General features: G+C 33.9%; 2 protein-coding genes across 2 annotated transcripts; both read right to left on the bottom strand.

Annotated features, from left to right (window-relative positions):
• Positions 1-485: 485 nt before the first annotated feature.
• On the bottom strand, positions 486-4,124 carry LOC25494605 (ADP-ribosylation factor 2). Its single transcript, XM_024784593.2, has 7 exons — positions 3,963-4,124; positions 3,424-3,595; positions 2,291-2,361; positions 2,047-2,166; positions 1,315-1,433; positions 1,151-1,232; positions 486-877 (listed from the first exon to the last, which is right to left on the bottom strand). The coding sequence occupies exons 2-7, from the start codon at positions 3,569-3,571 to the stop codon at positions 872-874; spliced, it is 546 nt and encodes a 181-aa protein (XP_024640361.1). The 5' UTR covers positions 3,572-3,595; positions 3,963-4,124; the 3' UTR covers positions 486-871.
• A 1,045-nt stretch (positions 4,125-5,169) lies between these two features.
• LOC11415599 (phosphatidylinositol 3-kinase, root isoform) lies at positions 5,170-15,944 on the bottom strand. Its single transcript, XM_003613170.4, has 18 exons — positions 15,676-15,944; positions 15,199-15,283; positions 13,720-13,816; positions 13,341-13,493; positions 13,017-13,226; positions 11,980-12,158; positions 11,143-11,290; positions 10,540-10,635; positions 9,812-9,947; positions 9,600-9,721; positions 8,954-9,148; positions 8,613-8,783; positions 8,283-8,420; positions 7,367-7,521; positions 6,481-6,624; positions 6,229-6,376; positions 5,965-6,152; positions 5,170-5,614 (listed from the first exon to the last, which is right to left on the bottom strand). Exons 1-17 carry the CDS (start codon positions 15,785-15,787, stop codon positions 6,015-6,017), a joined length of 2,427 nt encoding a protein of 808 aa, XP_003613218.1. The 5' UTR covers positions 15,788-15,944; the 3' UTR covers positions 5,170-5,614; positions 5,965-6,014.
• Positions 15,945-16,529: the final 585 nt, after the last annotated feature.

Genomic DNA, 16,529 nt, shown 5'->3' with positions numbered 1-16,529 from the left:
AGGTTGCAGGGCGCTTTTTTAGTTCCTATTGCACTTTTTGTTTATCAACGACTCTTGATGCCAGATTACCAGTTATACAATCTTAGTAGAAGGTTGACCTTTCCCAGCATTTGTGAAAGTTCAATATATACTGGACTTTTTTTTCAAATCCAATCTTGCATAACCGTATAACTAAATGCACAATTTCAACGGCAGGAAACATTACCCAGTTGGCCAGTTCCATCTAAACAAACATTGCATAAAGTGGCTACAAGGAAACCACAAAATGTATTCTTTCCAAATAAATCCAGTGATGCCCTATGCATTATACCCCATCCCATCCACAGATCAAACATTAACGTGTTAAGTAATCAAAGTTTAGATAACCACAGAAGGTATTACTTTTCTAATAATTCATCTATAGCATCTAAACTCACCTACTCACCAAGAGTTGATTGCATACTGCTTAAAAAAAATACCCTGGTAATCTTGCAAACAATATAATATAAACAAATTCCCCATCAAAAAGTCATTATATAATATAGATGAAAGGTCATACAACCGAAATAAAACTATAAAGCAGAACTTGAGGCATATTTAATTGTATCTCAACTACAACTATGGGCATTGCATCGAAAACCAATAGAAGGCGCAGAAGTATTACAAAGCCCATGAAACAAATTTCTACTAAATTTTAGGCACCATCCTATACCACAATACATAAAGTCATAAACACAAATTCAAGTTGTTTCAGAAGACGACCAAGAAATAAAAGCTAGATAATATTTTCCTCTGCATCCAGAATTACCGATCCACAAGACTCAAGAAGCAAAGCTAGATAATATTCACCCCTGCATCCAGAATCACCAATCCACAATACTCCCGATAAGCATTAAGCCTGTAAGGTAAAAAGAATTAGGAAAAAGCGATTCCAAAGATCACACTCTTGCTTTTTCTGGAATGAATTAGAGGAACTAGCAAGGACAAGTACTATTTATGCTTTTTTTGTTTTTGTTTTGAAGAATGCAAGAATAGGGTAAGCACCACAAAGACACATTGCACAGTGCACTTTTGCATACACTTTCAATGAGCTAAAGCTTTACATTTTTCATTTGGTAAGCATTATATTCAAATCAACATTTGTACAAAAAGGGAGTAAACCGATTATTACCTTGTTGGCTATGTTGTTGGAAAGCCAGTCCAAACCTTCATAGAGACCCTCCCCAGAGGTTGCACAGGTGCTCTGGATGTACCTGGAAGAACCAGAAGAGTATTTTAGATCTCAAGATTCCAATCAATACTGGACACGAAGCGCTTCATCATCAAAATACTTACCAGTGGCGCTGTCTCAGCGAGTGAAGACCCAACTTGTCAGTAATTTCGGCAGCATTCATTGCATTTGGAAGATCTTGTTTGTTGGCGAACACAAGCAAAACTGCATCTCTCAGTTCATCCTGAAAAGATAATTAAAATAGAAGTTTTCAAAAAGTCTCGTTTCATCTCATTCACAAACATAAAGAAAACAGAAAGCAATAGAGCAAAGAGACTGATGATTCTTTCCGTGATACTTCTACACATTAAAGTTGAGATAGAAACTCATTCAATTAGAAGCACTAAACATCCTAGGAAATTTACAAGAACTGGTGATTCAACTCCTAATATGTACAACAAAATACAACAGAGAAGAGTTATCAGAAATTATGATCCAGCAGCAGATAGCATCTTGTATTAAACCCGTGAGTGTCAAAGTAACAGTGGTAGTAGATACAGGAAAATGTTTGACATTTCCTTATTAAAACAGAGTATTGCTTACACAAAACCCAAAAAGAAATCTTTGAATATGTTGAGACTACATAAACAAATATTCTTCATAGGTCAATATGATTCTTTGACCAGTCAATCTTAACTACTCTGGTTAAAGGTGCTATCTTTCAGCCGCATGTGATCCCAAACATTGTCTATAAGAATGAGTTCCCTAAATTTGTCATAGGAGCATCTAACATAAACAAAAATGAATGTGAAGACATGGCATCAAAGGCCAAAATAGGTCAAATAAAGTTAAAGTACCTCATTCAACATCCTATGTAACTCATCTCTGGCCTCAACAACTCTATCCCTGTCATTGCTGTCTACGACAAATATAAGACCCTGAGTGTTCTGGAAGTAGTGCCTCCACAGTGGACGAATCTGTAAAAGAAAACAAAAGTATTCAGCCACTGACTTCAAAGACAATTATCAGAGATATGTTCGGTTGTTTGCACTACAATCTTGTAAATTGCATCTAAACATAAGGTATTGCAAAAATTTACACCTTGTCTTGGCCTCCAACATCCCAAACGGTGAAGCTAATGTTCTTGTACTCCACAGTCTCAACATTGAACCCTAAACCAAATCAATAAATAAATGTTCAAGCATCTACATAACAGCATCACAATAGTTCAGCAATCTGACACAATGCACAATAGTGTTATAATAATGACCAATAATCCATCATAGAAAGCATTGTCAAAAGTAATATTGCAGTTGTTGAGGAGTATTTGGAAAGTGTAGTCAATAGTGGATTGTTAAAATTCCACTACACACTAGTGCTATAGCACAAGTGTAACCGCTATTTGACAACATTTTATACTAAATAGGGTATCAACCGTAGAACAATAGTGGTTTGCTCAAATTCCATTACACTATAGCAGTATAGCGCTGCTAATGCTATAGCTGCTATTTAACAACATAGTATAGACATCAGGTCTCAAAGCATCACACATTACTTCCTCCATTCCTTTTTTATGGTTAGTTTTTTTAAAGGAAAAAATAGTTCTTATTTATCTACCATTTTTAAATTTAAAAATTACATAACTGCTTTTTGTTGATCATACCATTATCTTATCAATGAAATTCCACTTACATTAATGAAAAATAGACAAAACACTAAATGAATGGGTGAGCCAATAAAATTTAATGAAATTTGAAAGTTGCTTATTAAATTATAAATTAAAGTTATATCTTGGTTTTTGTAAAAGACAAACCAAGAACTAAAAGGGAGTCTATGGTATTGGCATCTAATATGACCAACATACTTTGGGATCTCAGAGTTAAAAACAACAAATTTAAAGGTTTCTTCTTATGTACAATCGCAATATGTTGATTAAACTCCATTTCAAAGATCACTGAGGTAACTGGCCTAGAACTCAATTATACATAGCATGTACTAAATCATTAAAACATGAAGATAATTTTAGTCTATGTTTGGTGTAATAGTTGGTATGCCAGAATCACAGCAAGCCAGTGATTTTGACAAACATACTATGACACCAAACATGCATGGATATGCTGTGATTCTGGCCTGACATTCCAACTATGATATCAAACATGTGGATCAAACTGATATCAAACAAACACATATTTTCACATCTTATATATAAAAAGCATATAGTAACAGAAACTTACCAATGGTAGGGATGGTGGTGACGATCTCTCCAAGCTTGAGCTTGTAAAGGATGGTGGTCTTACCAGCCGCATCGAGACCAACCATCAGAATTCGCATTTCCTTCTTCGCGAATAACCGACTGAACAGCTTTGTGAATGTTAACCCCATTTCTCTTCACTTCCTTGATCCGACCTAATTACACAGTCCAATCAAAACTTCAATAACAAAAAAAAAGGAGATCTAAAAAAATTATTCACGCAAATCTACTAAGCTAGATAAAATATTTGAAAGAAAGAAAAAGGCACGCAAATCGATCGCATGGTAAATTTGGAAACGGATCGCAATGAATGAAATGAAATTAGAACAAAACACAAAATGAGAATGGATCGGAAAAAGTATAAAAACGGAAGGATCTAAACGGTTTGATCCGAAAACCCTCAGATCGAAGCATTAAGAATAAAATACCGATTTCGTTTGAAATTGAAGTGCGATTGAAAAAGAAAAGAGAAAATCTGAAACCAATTTGAATGACGAGAATGAATCTGAGATTTGAATTTACCTTTGGAGATGAAAGCTTCGGAGTACGTAAAGAGATGAAGGAAGCTTTGCTCCAACGCGTAATATGGGAAAAGAAAGTTATAAAATTGATTTTTATTAGAGGAAAAAGGAAGGGTAGCACCGGGATTATTTCATTCCTTGGTTGAAAATAACGAGAAGGACCCTTCATCAAGATTCTGCTTTCGAACCTTCTAAAGCTAAATTGGAGTGACTACTTTACTGTTTTGCAGTAATTAGGATTTTTTTTTTTTGTGTAAAGCTTGATTATACAAAATATTAGGATGTTTTTTGTTTTAATTAAAAAATTGGTTGCAATTTTTTTTTTTTAGGGATTGGACGGTTGCAATATTTATTTGTTAATCAACTGTACCTTTCCGTCAGTATTATAAACAAAAATATACTTTTTAAATTTATTAATTGATGTATGTAGTCTATAGATAGACCACATGCATCATTTATGAAATGGACATGAAAATAAATTATTGCTTATAATAGTGATGGGAGAGTATATTTATCTTGATTTTATTTATTATACAAAATAGTTCATTAATCAATTAAGATTGAGTTTGAGAAGAGGTTAGACTTTTTCAATGTGACAAACTAAAATTTGAATATGACACTTAATCATTCGTGTAACGCATCTCAAATCATATTAAAGTCAAAGTCTTCTCCATTGAAAATGATTTTACAATTGTAACTATTGTCATTTAATTATATTCATAAGTTAAAAATGTGATAGATTGTCAAGTTGAACTGTTTTTTTTTAAAAGCCTATACTATATCTAAATATGTGTTATTTCGAAACGAAGTTTGAAAGCAATTTAACAAATGTTTGGAAATTCAGTGAGAGATTCTAAATTTACGACGGAGATTCACATTGAAGCTGAAGCTACAAATAGGAGCTTTTGTGAGAAGGGATGCAATCTTACATAGTTTTAAATGAATAGTTTACGCAGATGTTTACATTGTGAGAAGGGATTCACTGCATTCCCCATTTTCCTAGTCCAGATGGGTAAATAAAAAGAATGGTTTTTTTTTCTTTCTGTCTGGATGGATAAACTCAGACGGGAGCTGTTTTTAAGAACCATAGAGATGGAAAAAGAAGCTCTCTAACCTACATTGCAAGTTTCCCAGTGTTAATAAATGTTCCCCTTATCCCCATATACTCTATAGCCCATATAAATTTCCTTCAATTCAAGTGCATGATGTATCAAATCAAAGCATACAGAATGTACATTAATTAAAAAGAGTCGCACTTTTCAATACTCACAATCCAAACAGATGCAATTTTGGTAATTTATCTCTGGCCTATTTGGCAAAAAGTATGGGATCATAGCTGAAGTTATTTACATAATATATGTTGGTTAATGACTAGGTAGGTAAGTGGGATTCTATACGAATGGCAAAAGGCTAGTTTACCCTAAACGACCATTAGTTTGTACAGGATAAAAGTTTTACAAGTTATGCTGTATCTTAATTTATCTAAACATTTGCAGACAACCTCACTGCCACCAGGATAATTAGTTGTGCAAACAGCTGACATCACAGCTGCGACTCGTGTCTGATGTCTCACTCTCCTTATGTACTTCCAAGAGAAGATAAAGCTGCACACGTTATATAACTGCTTCAGAAGCCTCCAGACAGCATCAGATGCTGTAAAGTGGAAAAAGGTGAGAAAATATGAGGAAGATGCCTGAGGGAAACATCCATTTTCAATTTGTTAAGCATTGAGAGATTTTCAGTAGACAATATCGTTCTGTTTTAAGGAAACAACTATAAAGAAAATAAAATGCTGTTGATCCACTCAAATAGGAATGAAAAATGCACAGTACTATTATGTTCCAATTAGTGCCAATGATCATGTCAGTATCTTGTTTTCAAAAAGCAAGGACAATCAGTGATTAAGTTTTAATTTGAAGTTCAAAGTCATGCCATACAATTGCCAGAAAAGCAATGAAATCCATCAAAATTATAGGTGTATACTGAATGTAACTAGAGCTTACCTGGTTAATGACAATAACGTAATGAAACCCAACAGATACAGATATCAGGGTTATCTCCAATATTGAGCCCAACGATGAATGGTCTCAACCATCTGAGGGAACAATGCACTCACGCTCTCGTTGATAAGATCCTGGAAGAAATGTATACAGGCTTCATCATCCAAGTCCAACCGAAACTTTTCCTGGAGCTGTACAACAAGAAATTCTTGGTATAAGAACAAAAGCACAGTTGTAACCTATTTACAGAAACAGGAGGGAACTCACTTTAAGAATCCCTTTTTCAGGATCAGAAGCTATGTCCGGAATATTGGAACCCGCCATTAAGTAAAATAGATTTAAAATTAGGTTACTGGATTTCCGAAGAATGTTGTATGCTTCACAACAATAGGACTTGAATCTTGTATAATATTGGCTGCAAGAGCACAGGGGGAAAAAAACACCGTCTCATAATTTAAGCCGCAAATCACACAACCAATGTGTTGAAAACTGAAGTGAATCATCCAATGGAAACTTTACCTTTCAGCTCCACCCATAGCCTCAACCATTTCCTTGCAAAGCTTCATTGGTGGCGGAAATGGCTTAGGATCTCGCCCAAGAATAAAACCAAAATCAACATGGAAAAGACTTCCATCGTCTCTTAGGAGGAGGTTGTCTAAGTGCCTAGCAATAGAAAACTATCACTTCAAATTGGGAGAAATTATAGATTTAGTGAACAATGTAACATGCCAATTTCATAAAAATATAAAGTATATCATAAAATATAGAATAACATGCCAATTTCTTAACTAAAAGTTGGGGGAAAAAACTTGGATGCCTTTTACGAGTTACATACTTTATAAATTTAAGGAAAAATTACACTCACCTTCCATGAGGTATATTTTTATAAAACACAGTCTTTCTATTTTTTAAATGAACACTCACCAACTTTATGTGTTGGAGAAATTGCACACACCTCTCCTCAATTCTGTTTAGCGACACCCCTTCTACTTTTACATGGTATTTTACTTAGTAGAGAGAATGTTTGTGTAATTGAGTGGAGGTCATTATCTTTTACAATATCTAGGGTGTGTCACTTCAACATACTCTGAGGAGGTGAATGCAATTTTCCTTAAATTTAACAACTCAATTTCAGAAAAACTCAACAGTTGAGATAATTTTTTCTTAAAGTATTAAGTGACATTACCAACCTAAGTTTATGTATCTATTTTTAATTTTGTGATAACCTAGCCATTCCTAATAACCAACTACACTCCCATTTTACAGGAGGTGGGGGCCTTGGAAGATATTGGTGTAACTGTGCAAGTAACACAGCATCACATCACCAACGCAAAACTAGAAGCACCAAAAACAAAATGTCAAGATCACAATTTAGACAAAAAATATGAATAAAATTAACAATCACCTGTCTCCAATACCAAGTATATATGTGATAACGGAGTAGCCAGCACAGCTTTTTATAAACGTTTCAAGACAGTTGGCTGTGATTCCAAAAGGCCCATGATCATCAGGATGAAAATTCTGCAAATAGCTTATGATGCTGCGATGCTCTGATAAAATCTAGACACGAGAGGATTACGTGTTAGTCAAGCAACTGGAAGATTAAATATCCTACAATCAACGTGATCATTTATGGATCATCAAAATAATTGTCCTATAAAGGGAGGAAAAGAGAGTTGAGGATACAACTAAAAGAAACTACCAACTGACATGTATTCGTATTCAGTAAGGCTCTTTTTCTTTTCTTGAAAAAGAAATGTAAAATCATTTGTAAACACCATCTGAATAGAGAAAGTAAAAGATAAAAATAAAATCTTTCATAAAAATACTAGTAACTAAACTTGAAACTTTCTCCAACAAAATTGTGCTATTACATTTAATCAACTATACATTTGAAAAACACTGGCATACAAAATTCCGGAGGTTTTACCATTTTCTGTAAGTGATAAGTTAAATGCTTAAAGATAATGAATAATTTTTCATTCCATCTAATAATCTCAAAATTTTTACAAAAGTAAGCAGGTACGAAATAAAGGGGGAAAAAAATAAGATTCATTATTCATGACATGCAGACCGAGACATCAGCTTCTAAGCCTTTGAAAGTTATCAAAGTAAATAGATTTACTACTGTATATCAAATATTTCACATTCAAAGTATACAACAAGAATAACAAACAAGTCTTTGACAAGAAATATCAATATAGAAGAAACTAAAACACTTAAAACTAAAAAACAACAACATAGAAGAAAATCCAAGATACAAAAAGATGAAGCAGTGACTACATACTAATACAGAAAAAGTGTTAAAAAAATGACCCTACCTGTGCTAATGAACGGGATGGAATGAATTCCAACATGCCTTCATCTTGCCCAGTTGCTAGAACCTTGTATGGAGTTAAATGCAGGTCTAGATTTTCTAACTTTAGCAGTCGATCCATTAACGATACCATTTGAACAACCTACAAAAAGACAAATACTTATGTAAACAAACTCGTTTTTCCTGAACATCCATCTCCAAATTCATAAGATAGAGTTTGTGTGTATGTCAAAGCACATGGCAGGTATGTGTTTTGGTGCGCCAGTGCCCACACGTACACAGATATCCAATTGCAAGCATACACACAGAATGTAAGAAGGTTTTGCAGGAATACCAACTGGTCCTGGCGAAGATCATCCCCCTTCTTAAAAATGATTTTACAGGTTCCACCATTTGCTGTTTTAAAAGTAAGGCGCAAAGGATGCAATGCACTTTTAAATATTGATGACTCTGAGGGCACAATCCCAGTGATGAGCACATCTGGTGTCAGAGGTGATCGTATTGGCTACAGAAGAAACATAGCATCAAGTATACATCTTAGAAACTTTCTAAAAATTCATGACATGTAATTGTTGGAAATTAAACAGTTTCTTTCAGATGTATCATTCATTTAAGCTAGGAAAAAAAAGAACATAAGACAATAAATTACTTCACAGCATCATCTTAGACCAATACCTCATCAAAATAGGTAAGTTCACTAAGAAGACCAGAAAGTAGCTGTCTAAGCTTTTCAATCTTCTTCTGTGTATTACCTCGGACATTCCTGACATCTCTAGTGATTGAACACAACTGAGCAGTTAATTCTGTCTGTCGTACCAAACTCTGCCACCGTTTAAATCCATCTTCCTCTCCGTTTGCACCAGCTCCCATCTGAGATTTTGGGGTGGGGGTAGAGTTGTTAGATTCTATAATGAATTAACTATTCTATGCTGCAAGATTGGTTTTAGCACTTTCACTGCCTTTAATTCATTAATAAAGCTTAATATGTTGCAAGATTGGTGTTAATTATTAAATTACTTGTAAAAAATACACTCAAGACTTCTATGCTGCACAAATGAAATCAAGATGTGAAAGTACATAAGCCAGGTTACATACGCAACTTTTCTAGTTCAAGAATGAATCTCTTATGTTAAAATATGAAAATATTTCTGCTGTGGCTATACATATAAAAGCAGAAATGGCTTAGCTATATTGACAGCCTTGCAACATTAAAGGAGCACATAATATCACATCAAACATATTTTCCAAATACAGTTAACAGGTAAAACAGTTATCATCATAATAAGCAATAGAAGTATTAAATTTTTTTGTAAGTTCACACCTTCATCATATACTCCTCCAGAATTTCATATGTGCAGTAAAACCTTTTTGCATATGTAGGGTCATAAAGTTCAACAGCCACATACCAGCGAAGAAAGCTTGCCAATTCAATATTGCTTAATGCTGTAAAAAGTTATAAGTTTCTTTCAGACAAAGAGCCAAATACAATCAGAAACAGAACCTGAGCTAGCACTTACTACCCCATGCACATACCACGCTGGACAAGAAAAAGAGAAAGGCGAGATTTGTCAGATCGCTCAAACCGAAGAGCCTGAACCAATTGGAGCAAGTAACATTGAAGCTCTTCATCATCAGCTCTTTCAAGAACACTCACTGCATAAGCACGGACCTGAAAACAGGTGTACAAATTTCTCCTTGTGAAAAACAAGTTGCAAGTGATACATTTATACCAACTCTAAGGCTGAGACTTGAGTGTGCATTGGCAGTTTGGCATCTTTGCCCCTACATTTTCTATGGGATATAGGGTTATGTTTATGACCCTTATGGTGTTAACTCGTAGCAATATCAAGGGACCTGCACCTTATAACTTACAGACAAATAGGGTTGATTTGCTATTCCTTGTTGAATCTAGTTGTAACTGCAGTGCAAATATCTTATTCAATCCTCGCCTCAGTCCTTCATAATTTTCCTCTTTGTCTTGTCTATCTGATGATCTTTTTCAGTATTTATATTTAAGACTATATGTAGTAAAATTTACAAGAAACCTGCTTCTCTATATGTCTGCTGAGAGTAAAATGTGTTACACATATGATTAATGTGCAGAGAAAATTATGATCATGATTGATGTGTGGAAGGTGTTGATGTCTTCTGAACTATATGATAATTTGCACTGCTAGCCTAACTTACTGAATATAAATAAATAAAAGACCTACACCCACACTGGTACAGATTCTCAAAATATTTCTCTACTCTGCAATTACCTCTTCACTTTCAAAAACTGGAGACAAAAGTTCCAGTGCATCACAAACGTCAATCATTTCCCACTTGCCCATCAATTCTAGTGCTTGTTTCGCTTCCTGTTATGAAACCAGCATTATAAAATATTGAGATTTCTACAGCTGTTATTAAGTAAAAAGAACTAAAGGATATGGAGAAAACCAGAGAGATAACAAGATAATTATTCAAGAAACAAAAAAATTCAATGAACAACAACAATAAGAAAAGTCTTTTCTCGTTATTGGAGATAAAAGCATTTGATTATATGAAACCCCTAAAAAGATACCACTCAATGCCCTAAATTCACGTTTATAAGGAAATGGTTAGAAGGGTTCCTCCCTGATTTCTCCTAACTAACTATCGGATATGCACTCGGATTTCCAATTCACTTATAAAACATTGGCCAATGCATAATTTATTTCACTAAATTACAGAATTCCTTTTTTCCCATTAATGAATAAAAGAATACCTCATTAAACTTTAAGTACCACGTCTATAACACACCCAAAGCCTTCTTTTTTTTTGAAAAACCCAAAGCGGTATATCATAATATCTATTAATATTTTCCATCATAACAATAGGCTAACCTGTACATCACTCCATTCAACACAACGAAGAAATTTTGTTAGAGCCCTCTTCTCAGACATCAAAGAAAAACGGAATTTCCACAAGAGTTGCCTATCATCTCCACTCAAAGTCCTTGTTGGTGGATACTTCAATATTCTCTGGATGGACCTTGACACAAAAGAGCAAACAAAACAGTTAAATGAATTTATATTTATATGTTAAACATGATTAAAAAAGTGCAATATTAAAATACTAACATAAGTAAGAAAAGTTGCTCGACAAAAGATCAAAGCAGAAAACAATTAGGGGAAAAAGGTTTATGTCGGAAAGAGAACAGGTAACACTTCACACTTTTCTGGTTTGGCAACTAAGACAAATGAAGAATCGGTCCCAATATTTTCTTTGGCATTTTGATGGCTTATTAAATTTTCATTAATACACGGTCTAAATCACTTCGAAAATTACTGACCATGGTCCTATAAGAAGGTACAATACGGAAATTCTTTCACATTAATAGATTATCCTCTGCAATGCTAAACTCCAGAGATAAATCTTGACAATGTTTTATTGAAATTATACATGCAGTTTAGAAACTTCAAAAAAATACCCGTTAAATCTAAAACCATTTAGTTTGATAATTTAACCAACTGGAATCAGAATTGTGGCAATCTATGAAGCATGATCTCAACAAGCGTCCAACTTCATAAGTGGAAATGAATGCTTATTACTTCATAGTTTATGATATGCCACTTAACAATTTAACCATTTGAAGCACTGTAAGGTAAATTCTTCGCAACATTGATCTGATCATAGATATAATAGGGAAACCATATTTGGACGTGGAAGTTGAAGCTTACTTTCTCTCATTTGAGCTTGGCTTCAGATCTCTGTCTATGACACCACGGGTTAAACTCCTGGCCAGCTTTAACTGTTTATGCTCAGAGGGATTAATTTTTCCCACCTCTGGGTCCCAGACAATAACGATATCATTGGTCGAAGCTATAGGAGATGGCAACAAAAAGTTGGCACCAGATTCCTATATTTTTTAACAGAGAAGAGTTAATGATGTGTAGGATCTATATCAGTGTTAATTATACTATCGACAAAGGAAAACAAATAAACAAAAACATCAGTACCAATAACTTCAGGGTTGTTCGTTAAATGGGCATCTAGACACTAGTATGTAGGATAGGATACCTCAATTACTGTGATGGTCTATGCATGGAATGTTAGCATTCTTAGAAATGTACTCCCTCCGGTCACATTTATAAGCAAAAAACAACTTTTTAGGTACATTGAATAGTTGATGTATCTAACCTATAAATGTAACTGGATACATTAATTATTCAATGCACCTAAAAAGTCATTTTGCTTATACATGTGACCGGAGGGAGTAGGATGCTTGCAAATTCAAGGTCGCATTCCAGGGATCCCACACACATTTGGATTTATTTTTAATAGGTAAACTAGATATGGAGATCTTACATACTAGTGAATTTGATGTGGGAGTATTCATATACTGCTGTGAAAAATAACAATAGGAGAACAACGTCAAGATTGGCAGTAGAACATAATTTTTTCTAACATACAAACTGCGCACAATTTATTTAGTCATGTCATTGAAGAATAGCAATTAGTCTCAACTCAAAAATTATTTTGGAAGCACCTAAGTGATACAGTGTTTTGTAAGCAAAGTAGAAAACTGAAAGAAAACAAAAATTGAAGTTCTTTAGAAATTAAGAATCTATGTGATAGCGGTCACTGAAAAGGCACTTGTAGACTAAGACACATAAGTAAACTTATTTTGGGGGGATGGAGGGATATGTCATGTGAACAAAGGCATTACTGTCAAACTAGTCCTTTAGGAAGTGTCACAACTGGGAGGTAAGAATACCTGAAAAACAACTCGATGCTCAAAACTACAGAAGTCTACAACCACATACAAATGAGCACTTCCATTTTTCAAACTTTCACGTTCCTTGATTTTCTCCATAGTTTTGAATGTGAGGCGATCTAGCCAGTCCACTCGTTGAATTTGGCCTCGCTCATACTTATTCAAAAGCTTTTCCAAACGCTCCAACTCCCCCCGTTCATGCCTAGGGACCTAATGAGGACACATCAGAGTATTGTATGCTCGTTTAAAAAGGTTTTATAAAAATAAACATAAAACAAAATGTGACACCAATAAATACGATCACTTAAAATGCACATTATTAACCTTTCCAGGTGTAGAAGTAGGGAATGTTCCATCTGCTTCTTTTCCTGCCCAAAGCCTAAGCTTTTGCTTCCCAGTCTTGAGCTGCTTTTTGTTGTTAAAGAGAAGAATTGTGGCTCCTCCAATCAATCCTTCACCATGAGAAAGATCCCAAACCTGTTCACACAAGATTGCAAAAATTACACTTCAAAAATTGTATATTCATTTAAAAATAAATAAATGTACACATGATTTCATGAAGTTAAAACAAAAACAAGAATACTTTTATTCTTGCTTTAATTCATTGATGGACAAAAAATGTCCAGTAGAAACTTCAAGATAAATGACCTAACACATATTGAAGGATGCACAAATAAGCTAGTAAGCTGCCATTGCAACTTACAGTGAAAGTGAGTTGTGACTGAGCAGTCAAATCCCGATATTTAGCTGTTAACGTGATGAGCTCATTCCAACAATACGAGGGTCCCGTGGACTCCAACCTTCACCAGGAGATTTAAAAATATGAAAATCCATAAATACAATAATTAGTCGTTATAATATCATCGCATTTCTGATTGGTTAATGAATATGAGCTATCTATGAAGATAAAACATCATGGTTAATAAATCTTTATTTTAATAAGCTCTTAGATATAGCTTACAGAAACAGTTGATGTTGGGCATACCCCTTCGGCCCTTCCCCTGTTTCATTTATCTACGAAGGTAGTTTCGTTATTTGTGAGAAGAACATAGGGCTTGGAGATATAAGGCCATAGTGTTCTATCAAATGACGCCATAGTGTTCTATCAAAAACCATATTTCTATCCAACTCGTTAATCTCTAGATCCTTCTTGATAGTTTCTCTTATAGTTTTTCTAGGTCTTCCTCTGCCTTTAGTGATTTGACTCCCCTCCATCTGATCGACTCTCCTTACAACAGAATCCACAGGTCTTCTCTCTACATGTCCAAACCATCTAAGTCTAGTTTCTACCAATTTTTCTACTATAGGTGCTACACCAACTCTCTCTCTAATGTTTTCATTTCTAATCCTATCTCATTTAAGTCTTATGGTGCTACATCATAGGCACATTGGGAACGTAGGTAATTGTAACCATATACATACATATAAAATAACAGCAATTGAATGCCAATCCTCGGGCTTTATTTGTAAAGTCTATTCCTTGGTAATCAAAACCCAAAGATCTGTAAACTATTCCGTGTTTGATTAGCCAAGCAGACAAATTACCTTGCATTTGTTTACTTCTCCTGCTTCTTTTTATATAAGTTTGGCTTACCACACATCCAATGCAACATCCTCATCTCTGTTGCGCTTAACTTATGTTTGTGTTGGTTCTTTAACGCCCAACATTTTGTCTCGTAAAATATCATAGGTCTTATAACTGTCCGATATATAAGCAAACGAAATATAATCCAGTAACAATTATTCCTTCAATATGTCGGTTGAAATTGGTCGGGCAACATTGATTTAGTAGGCTTATCACATGATACAAGGACTTGTCTGAGTGTTTAAAAGAACTCATAATAACAATAACTTATGCTATATCCATAAGTCGCTTTAGTTTATTTTAATAAGCTCTTAGATATAGCTTATAGAAACAGTTTATGTTGAGCTTACCCCTTCGGCCCTTCCACTCTTTGATTTAAATCCACCAAAATTTTATTTTTCACAGTCAAAACAAATGTAGAGTAAACCAATTCCTAATGCATAATTTATCGAATTTAAGCACAAATGACAAAAACTATTGAGACGTTTGATCAAACAAATTCCCTAATCATCCCTAAAACTAAAATCGTACAGCTGTCTTAAAAGTTCTGTGAAATATAAACAGCACAAAATTTCAACGATGACAAGATGATATAACCTTGTTCTGGTGGGAAGTCCAAACGGTGCACCATCAATGTGCAACGCACACTCCACATATAACTCTGCAGTTCCATCATCATTTTCTACAACAAGAAAAAAAATATGAACATATGTCTAAGCAAAATAGATCGTTCAACATAAGCAAAAACCGAAACCATGAAAATCTCAGTAGCACTGACACCTCTGATCAATGGCGTGTCTGGAGCCCAACACTAACACATAGGATTACATTCAATTAATTTATTTTATAAAATCATTAACCTTTCAGTATCGTAGTGTCCGTGTCGGTGCTTCATATATAATAATCATTTACACCAATCACATAATATAACATTCTAAGGAATCAAAACTGCACAATGATCAAGTCAAAGTGATGAACATTTACAAATTGATTCATCACATAACACATTAAGTCAATTTAAAATTCCAAAATTAGAAATATAGATGAATTTAAACAAGATAAAAAGAAATAGACCTGAATTAAGGGAATTGGGAAAGGGTAAATTGCCTTCAAGGCGTTCGATACGGAAAGTGACGGGAAGATTGATATCGCAGGACAAGAAGAAGCGAAACTCGTTTCCAGTCATGTGAAATTGTTAGGGTTCTACGCGATCGTTGAAGAACTTGAGATTGAGGAAACTGTTGCAAACGGAATTGGAGTTCACGCTTCTCAGTTTTACACGAGCTGAAGTAAGATCACACTCTTTTCTTCGACCACGCAACTCAACAATACTCTGTTTTTGTTTTTTTCTCTTTTGCTTTTGAAAAAAAAATAAAAATTGTATGTGTTTGGTTTTTTTTTTTTTTTTTTTTTTTTTTAAGAATGTTTGTATTTACTTTTAAAATGTCAAAATTGATTTTAGAGGTGAATTATTTATGTTTTTTAGGTTTTCATATTTTTTATTAGGTGTTTTAAGTCCTTATTTATGAGGTCTTTATTTAAAGTCTTTACTTATGTTTTTTTAAAGAGATTGCAACTTTTTTTCATATTTATTAAATAACTTATGTATTTGGACAATAATATAATTTAGATACAACAATTATTTAATAAATTTTTAAAAAATAAGAGTTACTTATGCATGTGATCGGGGAAAATATTGATTAGGAAATTCATAATTATAGGAATTGATTTATGAATTGTTTATTTAATTTTAGAGTTCTTAAACAATTCATAAATAATTATTCACTCATTTAAAATTTCATAAATAATTCTCTCCCGTGTCTATAAAATTTTAGGGAACGAAATTTGATATGCATCAGTATATGCTTGAACGTAATAAAATTGTGATTTTGCATGTTTAGGTTAAAAATCAAAATAAATTGAGGCGT

The sequence above is a fragment of the Medicago truncatula genome, chromosome 5 (genome assembly GCF_003473485.1).
Source record: "Medicago truncatula cultivar Jemalong A17 chromosome 5, MtrunA17r5.0-ANR, whole genome shotgun sequence".
NCBI lineage: Eukaryota > Viridiplantae > Streptophyta > Magnoliopsida > Fabales > Fabaceae > Medicago > Medicago truncatula.
The sequence above is the reverse complement of the archived record's forward strand: the minus strand, read 5'-3'. Positions and strand labels throughout refer to the sequence as shown.

What these genes read in the sequence shown, in the direction of transcription:
- LOC25494605 (XM_024784593.2), bottom strand. Translation starts at nt 3,571, where the DNA reads ATGGGGTTAACATTCACAAAGCTGTTCAGTCGGTTATTCGCGAAGAAG. An exon ending in ATGTTGGAGGCCAAGACAAG is followed by an intron (nt 2,167 to 2,290) that starts GTGTAAATTTTT and finishes TTTCTTTTACAG; the next exon opens with ATTCGTCCACTGTGGAGGCA. An exon ending in TACATAGGATGTTGAATGAG is followed by an intron (nt 1,434 to 2,046) that starts GTACTTTAACTT and finishes TTATCTTTTCAG; the next exon opens with GATGAACTGAGAGATGCAGT.
- LOC11415599 (XM_003613170.4), bottom strand. Translation starts at nt 15,787, where the DNA reads ATGACTGGAAACGAGTTTCGCTTCTTCTTGTCCTGCGATATCAATCTT. An exon ending in ATACTTGGTATTGGAGACAG is followed by an intron (nt 6,625 to 7,366) that starts GTGATTGTTAAT and finishes TTCTATTGCTAG; the next exon opens with GCACTTAGACAACCTCCTCC. An exon ending in GCTATGGGTGGAGCTGAAAG is followed by an intron (nt 6,377 to 6,480) that starts GTAAAGTTTCCA and finishes GTGCTCTTGCAG; the next exon opens with CCAATATTATACAAGATTCA.